The sequence below is a fragment of the Xiphophorus hellerii genome, chromosome 3 (genome assembly GCF_003331165.1).
Source record: "Xiphophorus hellerii strain 12219 chromosome 3, Xiphophorus_hellerii-4.1, whole genome shotgun sequence".
Lineage (NCBI taxonomy): Eukaryota > Metazoa > Chordata > Actinopteri > Cyprinodontiformes > Poeciliidae > Xiphophorus > Xiphophorus hellerii.
Window position 1 is genome coordinate 11,946,837 of NC_045674.1, and position 19,344 is coordinate 11,966,180.

Below are 19,344 nucleotides of genomic sequence, written 5' to 3' on the forward strand. Positions count from 1 at the left end.
AGTCCAATTAACTCACACTCTTTCCCACAGATGAACAAAAAATGAATTAAGACAACAAAATACATTTCTTAATAAGAAACTACATAAGTAATGCATCTTTTTAACTGTGATTACCCACAATAAATTTAAACTTGTGCAGCTTGTTTGCTGAAGTACTCGCTCCAAAATTATTTAGATGGATCACAAAACTTCAAAAATAAAAATGTGTCCCCCATGTAATTAAAGGTAATTTTGTACTTCCTTGTGTCATTACATCGTGCATCCTCTGCCATGACTGTATTTCAGAAGCCAATCAGTCATAAATGTGAAGCAGAGACAGTTTCATCACTTTATTAATGAGTTTAATTATTTATACCAACAAACAAAAACTGTCTCTCTCCTTCCATCCCTCACATTTCATCATTATCAAACGGCACTGTCCCCGATAATGACGTTACCCTATTTAAAAAAAAAAGGGGCAATGAAAGGGTCACCACAAATAAAGTGTCAACTCAGGAAACTGCGGGGGGGATTAAAAGAAAACATGATTAGCTAGCTCTTCATGTAGGAGAATGTTTATGGTCAGCCAGCACGGTGTGCACACACACACACACACACACACACACACACACACACATTCCCTGCTCAAACTTTCCATCTGTAAAAATTACAAACTAGACTGACGGGTCAAAACTTTTACACGCAGAAAGCAAAAATAGCTCACAGTCAGACAAAGGAGATGATATATGTCATCTAGGTTGATTCGTTTTTCCCTTTTCCTCCACACACACACACAATGTGATTTGTGCCCACGCCCACTCCCTAAAACACACACACACACACACACACACACAGACACGTACGGACCCCACGTATACAGAGGCTTGTAACATTCCCTTCACATTGAAGTTTAATGGAAAACCAGAATCGGTTCGCATGTGCACCTGCATACATACAGGATCGTAAATGAGTACAGTATCTTGGATGTGAAATTATTTTGCATCTGACAGAACCAACTTGGATTTGAAAAATAAAAATCCAATGAGAAAGTCCCCAACCCTCCCCTAAAAACAATACAATAAATAAAACAGTCATGACAACATTAATGGAGGACGAGGGAAAGTGGAGGTGAGGAATGGAGGAAGAGAGAGAATAAAAATGAAACATTTTGTTCTGTTTTTCTCCCCTTTCTGAACAAGGGACTGAAATGAAACTGTATTTACAGACTGCGACTGAGGATAAACAGTCCGGCTGCTGCTGCTGGGCCGGTCTACTACAGAAAAGAAAAGAAAATTACAAGAACAACAATATAATAACAATAATAACAAAAATAACAAAATAAAAGGTACTTGATATATTTACAGTTCAGCTGTGAAAAAAAAGGAGGGAAAAGTGGGAGGAAGAGGAGGAATGGAAGGGGGTAGGCTCCGAAAGCTGTCGGGTTTTTCCAGGGGGTTGAGCATAACATCTGGTCAGATTATAACATATCAGTCGGGTCAGCTTGAACTGAACATGCACGTCTACGTTTGTTTTGTTTTTTTTGTTCTTTTTCTTTTTCCGAAAGAAAGAAACCCATCTCGTACTGACAGCGGACTGTTAGCTTAGCAATGCATTCAAAGAGCAACATGATATGAGCGGCCCCCTGCACCTGATGTCAGTCTTTTAACATAATCGAGCCGATGTGAGACGCAACACTGTACAGCAACATAATTAACGCGGCGCTGCGCCCCGACGCATGGCAGGCGGCGAGGGTCGTGTTTTAGATGCGACTGGAGCCCCGCAGCAGAGGCTCTCTCTCCTCTGTGTGACATTAAAAACTGTCCCCTTTGCTTCCTTCCACTCCCGCCTGGAGATGTGCAATACTTACTGAGAATCAACACCAACCACTCGGCTTTCCCAGCTTGACAAACAAAGCTTATAAACGACAAACCTGAAGCAGTGTAAACTCTGCTCAAACACGCTTCCTCCTCGTTGTGGAAAAAGGCAGTTTAAGGAGCTAAAGCACGAAAACAAAACGGTAAACAGCCGTGGCGCTCCGTTTCTGTACTACCATTTAAAACCAGCTCTAGTTTAAAAGGTTTCTCCGGTGAGAGACCAGAATGTTAAAATAATTATTTGGAACTATTTGGACATTTTCAGAAAGCAACGGAAGAGGATCTTCTATAAACGCTGAGCTCTGGTTGGGAAGATTGTCAAAAATCAAGCTGTAAATACTCCTCGCCATCTCAACTCCAAAGCCAATCAAAAGTCAAATCAGTGGCCACTTCTAAAATATTTTAATGCAAATTAAATACATTTAAAAAAATAAAAATAAAAGTCAGCTGTTGATTTTAATACAGAAACCCCAGAATGTGTAGAAGACTTCTCCTTATCCTACCGACTTTGACTTTTTATCCGCCCATTTGAACTGCGGCTTCCATTAAACCAAAGCGCAGCTACAAAAACAGCGATAAAACAACCCACAGCTTCATGAAGCGAGTGGCCGCAGCAGCCGCTTTCTACTGTAATAGTTTTGGAAAAGGTACAAATGCAGAGCGTTTCAGTTGAGTGAGTTTGGTTATCTTTTTCTATTTTAAAGGTTGGAGCCTGGACGAAGCTTTTAGAGGAAGAGGAGCAGGGGAAAGAAAAAAAGGATGTGGGGGGGAAAAAGAAATAATTGGGGAAGACGAAACTGAAATTTGTGATAGAGGGATGGATGCTCAGGTGCTGTTGTTGATGGATCCAGGTGCTGAGCTGGGCTGGGCGGTACTGTCCGACACGCTGCCCTCTGCAGGGGAAAAGGCAGAGTTACTATTCACAGGTCAGATTTCAAACACACTGCAGTCAGTTCACATCCTCTCATCTCTGTCATAAAAGTCATTAATTTGAAGCAGAAGGTGCTTTTTGTTTTTTCAGGGTGGAATGAAGATGCAACAGACATCCTTTGCTGCATTTTGCAGAGCGATTTCCAGCATTTCACAGGCGTTTAGCATGCTAGTGATACATTCAAATAATTAAATTAAGGATTATAAAATTGGCACATTATGCATAATTTTCATTAAAGCCTTTTAATACAATATTAGAAATGCATTAAAAAGCAATTCCTTTTTGAATAAGAAAACATGTCATTGCTTATAAAGCAATAACGGAACTCCTTTCGTGTAGCGTGATAATTTCTAGCAAAGGATGAATGAGAGGCTAAAAAAAAATACTTCCATCATCAACATGTGGAAACCTCAGTCCTTTCTGCCTGACGTATCAATACAATGCAGGGCTGATCTGTTGATTATTCTTTGATTAACCGATTAATAATAGCAAAAGGTGCTTAATAGGAGATTTTCTTTTTTTCTTTTTTTTTTTTTTTACAACAATTTGAACCAAACAGCCACATTACGGACAAAGAAATTTTTTATCTTTAATTTTTTAACAGTTTTGGCTTAATTAATGCTCTGAATGTGTTGTTTCAGTAAATTAACCTTTATTTTGAGTCTTTATGCTGCTGTTTCCGCCTACATCCATCCATTCTTAGTAGTAGAGCTTCTTTAAATTGGTTGATATTTTTTACTCTTTCCCTTCCTTTAAGCATAATCATGATTAATTTTCAGCATGTGGTCAGTGTGTTTATAGAAGCCAAATGTCGGCCTGTTGTGTTCCTGGGCTTTTCCCAAACATCCTGACCAACTTCGACAGTTTGGGTCAGATGGTTTGAAATTTGGACAGAACTAAATAATCCTGCAAGACAATAATCCCAAACAGATCACAACTGGTTCTGAAAAGAATAAAACAGGTTTACATCCAGCTATGTAAAAGCCCCGACCTCAACTGCATTAAAAATATAAGGACAAAACTAAAACGGTCTGCACATAAAACCAACTAATGGGTGAAACTAAACTCTTTCCACCAAGAAGACGGCTCAACTATCCTGAATTATGCCAGATGCTAGTTGTTCAACTTGCTACGGAAGACTTAAACGTTTATTAAGGTTCTCTGTTTACATTTGAGTCCTGTTCTTGCTTTTGACAATAACTCAAGTCATTTGTTTTTTTTACTCCACCCTGGAAAATTGTTCAAATGACTCATTAAAAGGCCAAAATTAATGACTTTCATGCTGCTGATAGGAAGATCTAAACCTTTAACATCTGAGCTTCTGTTAACTTTCACATCTATCCATGGTTGATTTTTACTTTAAACAGAAACAAATACAGTTGGACCAAAACAGAAAGCATAAGCAAAGCGGCTAACTGTACCGTGTGAGGCAGGCGATGTCTGTGCACGAGCGTGAGGAGGAATGAGTGTGGAGTTCAACTGGGGCTGAATGGACAGCTCTGAAAGCAGAGAGGAACAAATTGTCAATTACAGATAAAATACAGTCAGTTAAATAACAACAACAGCTGCTAACTTATGACAGCAGCTAGATGTGAGTCTAAATCGCTAAACAATTTACGCAGAGGGCAGAAATGAACTGACCAACAGGACTGAAGTTGAAAAGGGGCGGCAGTTCCCGTCCGCTGGGCAGGCGGGTGTTGGGCTGACGCAGCTCATCGAAGAAGGCGTGCGCACACGCTTCCAGAGGAGACAGTCTGGAAACGGGGGTGTATTCCAGCAGGCGGGAGCAGAGGGCGATGGCCTCTGGTGGGGTGCGAGGCTTAAACACCTGAGAGGAGAGAGGAAGTCAGCATCAGTGTACGGACAAAGCCCGTCAAAAGAGAAGATTGGGTATGAGCAACTGGAAATTTGGGGGGAAAAATAGGCGGAGATTTAAAAGTTCAATTGTATAAAGTCAGGAGAAAAACCAAAGAAAACAAACCTTTGTCCAAGGATGTGCTTTGATCTGTGGGAATTTAAACTCTGTGTAGTTAGGGTTCATCTCCCGGATCTGCTCCCTCGTCGGCGTCCCCAAAACCTGAAATGATGGAAAATTACTTGTTACCAATCAAGACCATTACAAAAAATGTATATTAAGGTTTCCATTTATATGGTGCATTAGATATATTGTCCAATTGTTGACAAAACATCTCTTATTTCTTGTAACAAAGCGGTAATCAGAAAAGCTTCATAGACTCGTTCCACTCCTGACTGGTAGCTGTTCATTTTTGATTCCATGTTGGTTTTTTTGTTTGTTGATTTTTGCAAATGTCTTTATTTCCATGATGGTTTTATGATTCAAATTCAGGCTTCCTACATATTTTCATGTACAAATTCCAGACTCAACTTTCCAAAGTCCTCAGTAAACATAAATAGAAACTGCAAAAGAACACCATTAATTTATAGCAGATTCCTACACTTTGCATACAGAACATGAAGAAAAGAAACAGGAAGTAAGCAAGGAAGCACACAAGAAAGTAACAAAAGGAAGGAAACCAAGTGTGAAAGGGAGGACACAATGAGGGAAAGAAATGCAAGTAAAGGGTTAGGGCGAACATGGAGGAACAGGAGGAGGAAGGAAGGACAAAGGTTAGAGAGAAAGAAGAATGAAAGACAAGGAGGGAAAGAAAGAATGGAGGAATATAGTAGTGAAGGAGGAAGGACACATTGAATGATGAAACATATTTTGAAACGAAGCCATCTGCTCAGAAAGAGAGTTATAAAGCCTGTAGACGTAGGAGAAAAATGTCCTTGCTAAGTTCACCAATTAGAGTTGAAGAAAAAGTTATAGAAAGAACTGGATTTACAAACTAGATAAATACGTATATGCATTAATAGATCTACATCTGTCTCCCCGGTTTGAGGATAAACGATTTCCTCAGCTGCCGTTTCCACAATTTTTTTTACTATATTAAATTATTTTATAAAGCAAAAACAAACACCTTCCGTATTTTCATGTCTCAAGTCAAAACCTGTTTTTTTTCAACTTCTCTATTAAGTTGAGGCTATTAGCGTCAATTAAAAAGCTGCTGTTCCTAAAAACTCATTACTTTGCTTTAAACTATGTGATTTGTACACCCATTTAAACTGAATTACAAACTTATTAATAAAAAAACATTCTACCGCTACTGGTACGTTAACGTAACATGTTATCAACTGATTTGTTTGTTTTTCTGTCCAGATGACATCGGAGCGGCGGTACCTTAATGATCTCTACTAACTGGTCCACACCGCTGTCCCCGGGGAAGATGGGCTGGCCCAGAAGCAGCTCGGCTAACACGCAGCCGGCTGACCAGATGTCAATGTTGGATGTGTAGTCGGTGGCGCCGAATATGAGCTCTGGGGCACGGTAGTACCGTGAGCAAATATAGGACACATTCGGCTCCCCTCGAACTAGCTGCTTTGCACTGCACAGTTTTTGAAGAGTGAGGGGAAAAAGGATCGTCAGAGATTGCAAAATTGTTTTGTTAAAGTCAGCAATCAAGAAAGAACTAAACAATAAAGTGACTTTCCAACCTGCCAAAGTCACAAAGTTTGAGGATGGCCGTCTCTGGGTCTACCAGGAGGTTCTGAGGCTTTATGTCTCTGTGACAAACGCCCTGGGAATGGATATAAGCCAGACTGCGAAACAGCTGGTACATGTACACCTGAGAGGGACAGACAGAAACAATCACAGAGTTAAACAAGCACAGTCTCACCAATTATGAAAAAAACAAAAATGCAATTTTCTTTTCCCATGTCACAGCGTTAAAATAAATAAACCTTGTTACAGCTCAGCCTGTCGCAGTAAGCCATTACTTGATAGCATGATCAAATAAAATGAGTTTTATAAATTCCAGTCTGATGATTAATATTTTTGAAGGGTTATTTTATTCACACAGACTTAGTAATTCATTTTATTTATGTTTTCAGTTGCATAAGCTCTTTATTTTAATTTTGTTTATTGTTTTTGGTTGTTGTGTTTTATTTTCGATAGTTAAAATGTCTTCCAGTTCCAGTGTGGAGTATTTCTTTCCCAAAATTAAAATGTATTGGTCGTCGAAAGAGTGAACAGTGCATTATTATGCCATTATGCATGTATTACTTGAAAATGGTTTCAAAGCAACAATTATAGCGCTATAATTTCTGGGACAATTTATTGTCCAGCAAAATCTGTTAGATAGAGCACTGCTTATTAAGGACTGCTTGGATTTTTTAAAAGCTCTGAACAGTGAGATAGAAGAGACCCACTCTGAAGAAATTCCTGCCTCTCTTGCTCCCCAGCGCCTCGGTCTCTGGAGACCAAGCATGTTTTAGGAGAACCTACATGTTTGCGTGCTCTCCCACTGACAGGCTGCTACCTGGAGTGAGCGCTCCTTCCCTCATTACACAGGAGGCCAGGAACAACTGAGCTGTCAACACAAATGTTTGCACTGCTGCAGTCCCTGTGAAGCATTTCAGTTAAACAAAAGCTGTTTCACACTCAAATATACAAACACTTCTGAGTCATCATGGGAGACCAGGGTATAAACTGCTTGTTTCATGCAGAATCTTATTTTCAGGCACCGATAATTTTTAGTTATTTGACAAAAAAGGCATCCTTAATGTCATCTGAACTACTAGATCAAAAATATATAATTTATCACTAAACAAAAATGAAAAGAAAACAATACTCTATCCTACTCACCCCAGAGACACGATCCAGTAAATAAAAAAAATTTAAAATACTACTTGGAATGATCCCCTAAACGCATAAACTAAATTGCTTTTGTTTTAAAATTTCACAACCAAAAAATTGTTTTCTAGTGGTTGCCAATCACTGCTAAGCTGTATGTGTCACCATGATCCAGTTATGAAGGAAGGCAGCTGACAGTCTTCATAAGTAACCGACCAAATATTCCCTTCTTCTATGTTTGGCTACATGAAAATGGTTTAAGCGAACACTGTGTGGATTGTGATGGAGCCTGCAGTGACACATTTCTACACCGAAATAGCACAGTGGTGAAAATTCTCCCAGAAGAAGTGTAACCGTCCCCGTCTAAATCTTCTGACATGTGTCCTCACATCTAGGTCGTGATGTCAGCCTCAAATCTAAAATATGACAATACAATGAAGTTGGCGATCCTCTGCTGCATCTGCGAATTGTACACAGGAAGCATCTTAACATGACAAATGGTGACTGCCGTCATCGTCATAATTATCGCCATTATTGCCCACGGGGTGCCTAGACAGCAGGCAGAGCGGATTATAAAATAATGGGGGACAAGATGACTGAGGAATAAGAAATGACGGCTGTTAACGAGAGGGCAGAGGGGCTTGGAAGAGAAGGAAACATGGTAAAAACATAGGAGGGAAGAAGAAAAAAAATTAAAAGGACTCTGGCAGTGACACGATGGAAATATGTCTGAGAAGGAAGAAAAGGACATCAGGGAAGAAAAGAAAGAGAGATCAGCGTGCATGTGGACGCCTCAGGGGAGCAGCAGGCTGAGGTGGGGAAATGGGCCATGAGACAGCTATAATGTCCTCTCCGCTGCTTCATATGCAGTAAACACAAACACCAACATGAGCAGCGTTTTAACAGGAATCCAAGGGTATTGCAAACGATTAACTCCCATGGGTCCATCTTTTCTTTCTGCTTTCATTATCCTGCTGAGCTGTCTGTGAAAGCAAACAGACTTATGGGTTCATTATATCCTCAGGAGAGCAGAGAGGAAACAAATATTCAAGATTTATACTAAATGCCATTTTACAATAAAAAATAATAATAACTATAATCAACTTTAAAGCAGTAAGTCCTTTTAAGAGCAAGTTTCCAGGCTAGGATTTGAAGCTGCAGTCAGAGGGATGTAAACACTTAGATTCAACTTGTGAAGCAGTTTCTTTATAAAAGGTATTTTGCAATATTTATGTTGTGCAGAAATTGTAACACAATCTCACATATCAACTGTTTTTAAGATAAATGCAGAGCAATGAAAATCAAGGCTTCACCAACTCAAATTAAAGATAATTATGAATAGAATTTAATACCTATATCTTCACAGAAATGTACAAATTTTATCCAGCCAACTGGCGATTTATTTGCACTTACACATTAAAGATGCAAAAAAGCTACCAGCTAGATATGGTATGTTAGCAGTGAGTCACCATTTAGAATCACAGAAAGCAATGATGATGTCTGAATGCAACTCAAACTTTTGCCAGACAGAAAAGTCCAGCGAGGAAAAGAATACACTGAATACACAACATTAAATAGTCCTGCCAATAAAAAAATTAAGACCTGTGATTAACAGTTGTTAAAAACCAACTTACTTTGTAAATAAAGTTAAAGCGTTTTAATTTTAGATAAATGAATTTAAGACTTTTAAAGGATGCAGACCAGGTAAAAATACCCATTGCAAGCTTCTGTAATTCAGTTTTCCACTTTCTAATTTGAAAACAAAATCTGAATGAGATCAATTTTAATGCAATTAAACTTAACCTGAACTATTCTGAAATAACAAAAAATAGCTGAAGCCTGCAGATGGGGGTGGGATAACTTCTTAGCACAATGTGGGTGATTTTAGCCTCGACTTACCTTAACATAGATGATGGGAACGATGGCCTTGGCCTTGTTGAAGTGCCGAGCCACCCTGTACACCGTCTCCGGGACGAAATCCAGCACAAGATTCAAATACACCTCGTCTTTCTGGTGCAGAGAAGTGAAAGACAGAAAATACACTACATGGGAGAAAACAATCTCAAGTCGCTGTCAAACAGACATTTTCTTGACGGATTCTTGAGGAGCAGGGTGTGAAGTCACAAACTACATTATTTTCGCTCCAGACTTGCTTTTCCAGATCTGCAACTCGAGCAAAGGGGGCTTTTTTTATAGCAGCATTTCCTCTTCAAACACATGCAGGTCAGAATGTGACTGGGAATGAGGAGTCTGACCGCCAACCTTTATTTAACACCACCAATGTACAAAATTAACCACATAAGTCCTGTAAAATTTGGATAAATGTCCAAGTCATATTGACTGAAGAAACATTATATTTGTGCAACAATTTTAATATTAACATATTTATTCATCAAATTCCTAATCATGTATTTTCCCTTGAAACCGTATCTTATGTAGTGCGGAATAAATAAAGTATTAAGTAAAAAATATACTTATTTTTTAGCTACAAAAGCTTCAGTTTATTCCATTATGGCCCCAAGTACCAAGATGAAGCTGTGCATAAAAAGTTTAAGAGATAATTTATCAAAGAGTCATATCAATACAAAATAGCTATCTGTTGCTGTCCAAAAAAAATTAAATCTAATACCGTCACTGCTGATTGATCAATAAAATCTAAGTCAAAGGTGACTGATCAAAGTCGGGTGTACAATTAAGCAACGTAGCATTATTTTACTATATTCAAGCAAATAAAATGCTCTTAATAAAGTAGCAGACTGTGCATCACCAACGAGGGTTGGTATTGTGGAACTATAAGCTGGATCACGAGATAGAAAATATTTTCATCCCAAAACAGTTTTAAAACACGATGCAATGCCGGGCTAAAACCAGCAAAAACTTTGAACCTATTTAAGTAAAAACAACGTAATCTAAGGATAGGTTTTGACCCAAATAAACCGATCTGCTTGAATGCGTTTCGCAAAGTTCATTATAAAGTCAAGCTTTGAAATCTAAACATAAAGTGTCAAACCAAGCGTCTACAAAAGCTTAAATTGATGCACTGTTCGACCGCCTTGCCCTCACCATGTACATGAATCATCAGTGATTCATGAAACATTAATTGTCTGGGCGTGGGAGCTTGCTGCTGCTGCAACCAAAAAATTTCTTTCAACATAAAACATGAAGTCAACACAAACACACCTTCTCTCCGCTCGAGTAGAAGAAGTAGCGTAGCCTCACAATGTTGCAGTGGTCCAACTTTCTCATAATCTGCAGCTCCCTATTCTATAACAGAAAAAGAAAACGAACGCTAAGGAGACAGGAAACACTTTCTTGTGGTTGTCTAAGCAAATCAATGCTCCTCTGTTTTACCTTAAACCTTTTATCTTGGAGAACTTTCTTAATAGCCACCATCTCCTGCGTGTCGATGAGGCGAGCTTGGTAGACCACGCCAAAGGAGCCATTTCCAATGACCTTTATGTCTGTGTAGGACACTTCCTGCGGGCGGTCAGGGCCCTGGCCGGGGGTGGCTACCACCGTCGTCACTTTGCCGCTGTCTCCTGTGGACAGCACAACAGAAACGACTTAGCATGCCTAAATCACATTGTGACGGAAATGAAAATTAATTGATGATGATGTGAGGGCGTTCTTCTCCAGCAGGCACAGGAGGAGAAGAGGAGATTGATGGAGATACATACAAAGTAATGTCAGAAGAAAACCTTTCCAGAGGCTGCAAAAAATTTTTAAAGTAGGAACCTCCAGCAGAAATTTGTGTTCAGATTCTCTCAATTTGAGCTCGAGGCAAAAAGTTAATTTTATAGATGAGTAAACGTGGTAGAGGCATTCCCCAAAAGACTTGTTGGAAGATTTAATTGCAATGATTCATCAAGGTGTTTAATTTTGAAACTACAGAAATTCTAAATGTTTCCTTTTAATTGTCCATATTTTATTAACCTTTCTGAAGTTTTTGTAAAACGAGAAAGTACACTTTCTTTATTTTAAAAAAATGCAATTTACTGCAGCCTTAATTGCCTGAATAGTAATGGGGTCTAATGTATGTCATTTCCATAAGCTGTGAAACAAAAAGTGCTGGTACTGACTGTCTTTATGTTGTGTTATTGAGCCTTTTCACAGCTTTTTGCCACCTGGACCAAAATAAGTCTGCTCTTCTTTCAAATCTAACGCCATAACCTAACTTTTTTTCTCTTCTATGGACTCATAAGGATTTTTATTTACAGACTGAAGTATTCTGTAGCAAAAGCAGATCCATTAGAGCACTGTTTAAGAACAGTGCTTGAACCCGTAGTCCATTCAGTGATAAAATCATTACGTAAATTTAAGGTTTGTAAAGATCTCTCGGGTCTAAAAAAGTAATAAAATTGCCTCTTTGTAGCTTGTGTAGCAATACTGTGAAATAAAATTTTGAAATCAAGTTGTGATGTGGCAAGTCAAAGATAAAATACTATAATTAAATATTAAAAAAAACATAAAATCAACTGTATCTTTTGTTCTTCAGTTTTTCCAGTTTAAAAATTGAAGGGAAAAAATACTTGGTAAACCAAATATTAGTAAATAGATAAAACCTAATTCTACTCTTCTTTAGGCTTCTCAATCCTGGAAATATGTATCATTTCCCTCTAACTTCACATTTATGTACTACTTTACATTATCCTATCATTTAAAATCTCCATAGAACACATTGTAGTTTGCTAATCTAATATAGCAGAAGTGAAAAAGTTTAAATTGTCCAAGGATCCATGTGTTTCTGCACCTGATAATGAACAGTCTTTGATGAGTATCTCATTTAATAGATGTAACCTATATGTTGGCTCCAGAGACTTCACTGGATGATAATGAGGCAGTGAGACTTCCTGCAGCACTCCACTTGTTCACCTGGGTGAAACGAGGCTAAACCCTTCAGTCTGGAGGCATGCATTAATGCAGAACCGAATCTAAATCCAACATCTGTATGACCTCCTTCCTGAGACACCATCGTGATAAAATCCATCATAAAAACCCAAAACTGTGGGACCACAACTGCATCAAATCTTTTTTCTCAGCAATGCTTCTAAAAACACAATAAGGTCAGACCAATGTCTGACCTCGCGTGACAAATACAGGCAAAAGGAAGATGTTGAAGATGTAACACTTCCTGACAGCTCCGGTTAGAGTCAAATAGCTGTGTGGTGTTTTATGCCTGTGCATGTGTTGGGTCAGGAATGATTTGACATAAAGGAAACCCCTAAAAAAACCAACACACATACAAAAAAAAAAAAAACACCAGGAGGAGAGGAGCAGCAGTTAAGAGGCCCACTGCCAACAGGCTTGTCAGAGCCTGTGATGAAATTGCGTGGACAGCAGCACACCCAGAGGTGCAACATTTTCTGGGCTTGCTCAGTTCGCTTGTCTTAACAAGACCCTTCCACATTTCTTTTCTATTTCTGTTTTAAAACAGAGCCAAAGAGATAAAATACTCTCCAGTAAAGATTTGAAACTGGATTATGACTAAGATTTGATAAAAGAAATTTCACAACTATTAAGTTTTATGCATTAAAACTTTTTATAGCAGAGTTATCCAAAGCTTCCCAGTAGCCTGTATTATATCCACATGATTAGATCATGATTAGCCTAGATCTGATCCCTCGGGTGAGCAGCGCTGAGATAAGTCAATGTGTGGGGCCTGCGCAGCGCTCTATCACTGCTCCACTCAACGGGCCCTTTGTGTGGCGTTTCAGCACAGCCACCACTTCTCTTAAAAAAAGTTAAGTTAAATGGGAGCACATTAAAAATGAAAAAACGGTGGCATGATAGTGTCTTGAATAATAAATGCAAAGATTAGTGCTCTGCCCGGCTGTCAGAGAGAAGCGCTGCTCTCTAACCTGACGAGTTAAAGAAAATGGATGAGCAGGGTGACTTTCATTATACCTGTACTTCATGAAAAATTACCCCGGAGTTGTTTGTAAGCAAAAAAAAACTTCAGCACACTTTTAAGCTGATAAAAAGATTGTCAGTTGTGTGATAAATTACTATCAATATTTTATCATTAGTGGACCTCTAGCACCTTACCTGGCAGTGTTGGATGATGAATTAATGACAGGAAGACGTAGATAAATTACTTTAAAGTCATTAGTGCTTTGTAATTTCTTTACCTACAAGTTTTTTGCCTTTTCAACAGAACAAAACATCTTAACTGACCCACCAGCAGAATAAATTACAACAAACTCAAGATGAATTGATTAATTTCCCTTTACTTATGCTGTTAACTCTACATATTGTGTTGCTAAGATTTATCTCTTCCTCTGCGGATTCAAGTACTTTAGCATGCATATCTCAGGGGTGATTGCAAATAATAGACACAGCTTTGTCATCCCTAAACAGGAAATCTACATACCACATTAGATGGAAGTTACGGGGATTGGATTTATGTAAAGTAGCAGGAGGTCAGAAGCTAATGTGGCCGCCCCTGAGTCAAAGCGCTGTTAAAGGCTGAACTGATGAAAGGTTTTAGAGTGGACTGGTCGTGACTCACAATACCAGTCTGGTTTAAAACGTTGCTATCACTGCGCTCACTATTTATGACACCAACGTGGACAAAAGTGGGAGACTTTAGAAAGTAGGAAACAATGTGAAATTCAGTCTTTTTAAGGAAAATAGAAAATGCTTCTCAGACAAATTGAGTTTGTATTTAAGTAAATGTTTAAGGCAACAAAAGGTCAGGTTGACTAAAGCTATGAAAAAGTGTGTGAATGTTTTATATAAGTTGGTACTAATAAATAGAAAAGCAATTTTTAAAAATCTGTTCTTTTAGAACAAGGTAATGGCAAAATAAGTCTGGAAAAAAGTTCTTCAGATTTCAAGATTAAAACCTAAAAACATCCCATCCTTTAAAGATAAAGGATAGGCAAGTGTTCAACACATGGAAAAATAACAGTAAAAATGACTTAAAAAGTAAAATCTGGTTTCAAAAGAAAAAAGCCTTTCTTACATCTGACGACAGATATGTAATCGATATTCAAGCAAAGCGCCTGCCTCTCACATGGAAATCACTTTGACGTGAATCGCCTAAACTAACCTGAACATTAACTGTTGACCAAATGGGTCCAGACCGTTTCTGCAGGATGAAGTGAGGTGCTGCAAAAATGGTACAGGAGTGATTGAAGGGGCACCGAAATGTGTTTCAGTCACTGAATTTTCAAGATCCTGCTCCAGTGGAGCAACACTGTGATGCAGTAGACATCAAGTTTGATCAATGGAGGCTCCAAGTCGCAGAGTAAACATGGGCTGAAAAATTTCAAAAATCTTGCAGAGAAACAAGTTGTGATGTAAAAGGTCAATATAAAGCTGGAAGATAAAAGGAGACAGGCATGGATGCACTAATAACATGGAACCCTCCCCAAAAAAGATAGTCAGTTTGTTCTGCAGCAGTCGCACTGCATGACTTTTCCAGAAAACTTCTGACACTATTTGATATTGGTTGTAGTTAATCTTTAGTTTGAAGAGCATTAAAACGAAGGTTTCAGCTCATCTGTCACACCGAACAACCACAGAGCAGCGATATGAGTTTGCAACTTCTAATAGCCGTCCTCAGCACAGAACCCGGCTTTAAAGAATCTGTAACCAGATCACACCGCAGACTTTATGAAGTCTGATCAACTTTATCCCTGATCACAGCAGCTGATCTGATGACAAAAAGACAAACAATTTTAGACGAGTTATTCTTCTGCTATGGCTCACCAATGTTCTGTTTGCAATGACTACTAAAACAATAAAAAAAAAATAGAAAAATCATGTAGCTTTGTAACATTAAACGTAGCTACATGATAAACAAGATACTGTGATTTACCAGCCATATTGAGGATTTCTACATTTTAAATTAATTTTTAAAAGCTATGGTAACGATGGGCAACTGAACAAAAAAGTATTTTTGTACAACCTACCAAAAAGATAAAGACATGGAAAACTGATGAATAGAAATGCTGACTGATGAAAATAAGAATGAATAAGTCAGCACTTAATAATTAATAGGGTCCTATAAAATGAGTCCATGCCACAGAGTATTACAACTATTAAAAACTTGCACAACTCAATGCCAAAATATTTCACTTTAGTCATCCTGATAATATGATTCAAGATGTTTTTTGAACAAATACTAAAAATACCTAAATCATGGACAGTTAATTCTACAAAGTGTATAAGATGCTTATTATTTTACAAACAGATTACAGTTTACACCTTTTTGGTCTGTGCAGGCTTCCATCAGATAATGATAATGAAATTAAACAGAGAGCTCATGTAATTTACTTACATAACTATCATCATCATTAACTATCTGAATGAAGGCAGCACAATATTCTAAAATCCCATCTTTCTCTTTCAGGGTTTTAGTGAACATATTGTTCACCTTTGACCACTGTATGTTGTTTTGAAAGCTCTGAATAATAATGTGTTTTCATGTGAATTTATGTTCATATTTTGGATAGTCTTACTTATTTTACCTTTGTGTGAACCTGCAAGATTTTAATCAATGTAGGTATATTTGTTGGCGATATACCTGAATTTCCCCTAAGAGAAAATAAAAGGTCACTTTTATTCTATTAAAAACAGAGTAAATCAATAAACTAGTAGTAGTAGCAGTACTACCAATGCTGAGAGTTAAGTGCTTTACGAAAAATTCACAAAAAAAAACAAATTCCACTGATACAGCAGTATTTCTCACCCTTTAGAATAATATTGTGACAGTATTTCTAACACTAAAATTTACTCTGAAATAAAACAGTCATTTTTTGTTATAGCTTCAGCTTGTGGCTCGAACTAAAATTGTGACACAGTGACCTGCTAGTTTTGCCTTTTTTTACTATCTTGTTTAAAGCAACAAGTAATATTGTGGGTACAAATCCTTAGCTAAGCAGGAAAATGACATTTACATGTCTGCACACAAGCCTGCCTAAGGGAAAACCAGATTTAACAAACTGTCAAAGCAGGAGATAAATAGCGAATAAAAGATCCATCTTTCAATTATCTCTAAAGAATGTTGATGCCAGCAGAGCTTCATGGTTTTGAGCCCATTTTGATGAACAGAGCTACAAACCTAGGGATTATTTTAAACATTTGCAAACAAGAGAAATCAGTACTGTATTATATTCATATTAAGTATGTTACAATCAGCAAATCTGCTGTTGCTGTTAGTTCTCTAATCGCTTGGCACGTGATTACACTACTCGCTGCACCATCCACCTCAAAATCACCTTTTCATTTGCTATTGCTGTTTTGTTTTTTTGCCATTTTGTCACCTCTAACCAACAATTATCTCACTTAAGTTATTTTATTGCTCTTTCAGATTAAATTAGTTTTTTCTCCAACATACAGCTCTATGTGCTCCAATTATGCAAGTTATGGGTTAGGGTTAACCCATAACTTGTATGGGTTAACCCTAACCCATGCAAGTTATGGGTTGCATGTGTCCTATATTTATCTCCTGTAAGATAGGAGATAGCTTTTATCTCCTATCTTACAGGAGATAAAAGCTGTCTCCTGTAAAATGGCTTTTATTTGCAATTATGGGATGCAATTTGACAATTCCTGTCAAAAATGTAAATATATAGAATATTATCCCTAGTTTTTTTCTCCCATTCCTGTAGGTAAAATAAAAAAGGTACGTGTTGAAATTCGGATGTAGTCAATGAGATTTTTTCCCCCGAAATCAAAAATTATAGTTTAATAATGTAAAGAAACTGTCAGATGATCCGACACTTGCAGCATATGTCTAATTAGCCTGCATTTGGTGCAGTTTCCATCTGAAATTGGAAATTATTTTCATCTGAATTACAGAATTCAATTACTATGTTAACTATTAATGTTAAAAATTCAGTTTTTGTTTCAAGTGAACAAACTGACCGAGCATTAAAAGGGGGATTACAATATATATGAATATATATCTATTTTAGAGGATCAAAATTTAATGTATGATTTCAATAGAACAAATGCATCAAAATACAAGAATGTCAGCTTTTAAAATGCTGTCGCGGTCTTAATTTTTCGAAAACATAAATGATCTTCGGATCGATCATCTGAATAGCATTTAATCCTCCTTGGGAACATTCCGCCAACATACCAATATATATTCTGTTAAGATGTATGAACCATCTAGTGCTGACATAATATCAGTGAGAAAACGCATCCATTAGATTAGCCAGATTTCAAGACGACGAAAAAGTTAAGAGTAGATGAATTTTCCCAACACTTTTTCCAAACGTTAGCAAGTTAGCTAGCATCCACCTCTGATATAAATAGCAGAAAATATGATGTTCTCAGCTTGAGCTACTCCCATCCTTCACATACAAATGGCAAAGAACTGTTCGGCAATTTAAAAAAAATATTTATTTTTTTGTTAACGTTGAGCTGTGACTAGTTTAAGCTTTTCGCCACCAAAGCTAACGACATTGCTAGCAGAAGAAAGCCGTTGATCGCTGCGCTACCTCGGTGAAAAACAAGGCTATCCGGCTAACTGCTATGTTTAGCTCTCCAGCAACAGTCGACATCAAATTTACTTTGACGCCTTTATTTTCAAAGAATACATTCCTCCGATGCCCACAATATCACCTATGACTGGTCATATAAAATGTGAATACAAAACTTACTGGGCAGTTTCAAATTTCCAAAGCTCGTCGAGCCGCTTCCACTGGCTTGTGAAGCCCCAGTTTTTCCTGTCGAGCTTCCGCCGGCCCCCGCCGATACGGCACCGGCTGCAGCAGATCCGGGAGCTCCGGGAGGCTCAGCGAATGAGCTGGTCCTGGCCCGCCCGCTGCCGCTCATATTTGTGTGAACTAGAGCCGAGGGCACAGTTGAATGTTTAGAGCAGCAACACGGGCGGACACACTGCCATATGTGTGCGTGTTGTAATATTTGATATAAATTTAAAAAAATTACACTTACAGCGTTCAGTATAGGTTTTCCGTCTCCCCCTTTCTTCCTCTGTAGAACAGTGATGGTGGGGGGACTGGGGAGTTGACGCACAACGACGTAAAGACTGCAATGGTTCATGGGAAATTGAGTTTTTAGAACGGAATAGAAGGTTATTATCTACGGAAGAGGATTAGGGCCACAGGAAAAAAAAAATGACTTTAATCTCAGATTGCTTAGTGAAAAGGCAGAATTCAGCCTTTTTACTCTCAAAATTGTGTATTATTATTGATTTTAGTCTGTAAAAACGGTTATCAATTATTGATACAAAACCGAAAAAGCTCAAATCTTGTGCAGTTTCTTTGCCTTATATATTATCTGAAAACACACAACATTTTGGTTCTGATCTAATTAGTGCTGCTTTTTCTTTGTGAAATATGACAGATTATGGCTCTTGATGAAACCAAAACTAGTAATATTCTACCCATAGATGTTATACAAAGGAGTTTCCTTACATTACCCGATTTGACAGGTAATTGTCAAAACAGGTATAAATCAACATAAGGTTAATGTGAAATGTTGCACAGTAGACGCTGCCTATTTCAGGCAACCATTTGGCAAGAGGCAAGGTACATCCTGAACAGGTCACCATCCATCACAAGGAAACATAGAGACACAACGAGAAAACGCCAGAGATAAATGTAAACAAAATAGGGGGGTAGGCTGGAGGAATTAAAACAAACACATTGACAAGACTTAAAAGGTTTAACCGTAAGACAAATAAATGCTAATAAAAACATTTATTTAATGTATTAATAAGAAAAGATAAGACAGACTTTATAGATTCCTGATTTTAGAAAATATTGTGCAGCAGCAACATGACATACAGAAAATCAATATGCTCACACGCACACACACCTCCGCACACGCACACACACACACACACACACACACACACACACACACACACACACACACACATATATATA

The 19,344-nt window shown here is 37.9% G+C and overlaps 1 protein-coding gene across 1 annotated transcript; it reads right to left on the reverse strand.

The window, feature by feature from the left end:
- Positions 1–314: 314 nt before the first annotated feature.
- On the reverse strand, positions 315–18,494 carry gsk3ab (glycogen synthase kinase 3 alpha b). The gene is made up of 11 exons (XM_032558319.1): positions 18,389–18,494; positions 18,094–18,279; positions 10,829–11,016; positions 10,658–10,741; positions 9,377–9,487; positions 6,340–6,470; positions 6,026–6,230; positions 4,766–4,861; positions 4,426–4,612; positions 4,206–4,283; positions 315–2,746 (listed from the first exon to the last, which is right to left on the reverse strand). The coding sequence occupies exons 2-11, from the start codon at positions 18,266–18,268 to the stop codon at positions 2,679–2,681; spliced, it is 1,323 nt and encodes a 440-aa protein (XP_032414210.1). The 5' UTR covers positions 18,269–18,279; positions 18,389–18,494; the 3' UTR covers positions 315–2,678.
- Positions 18,495–19,344: the final 850 nt, after the last annotated feature.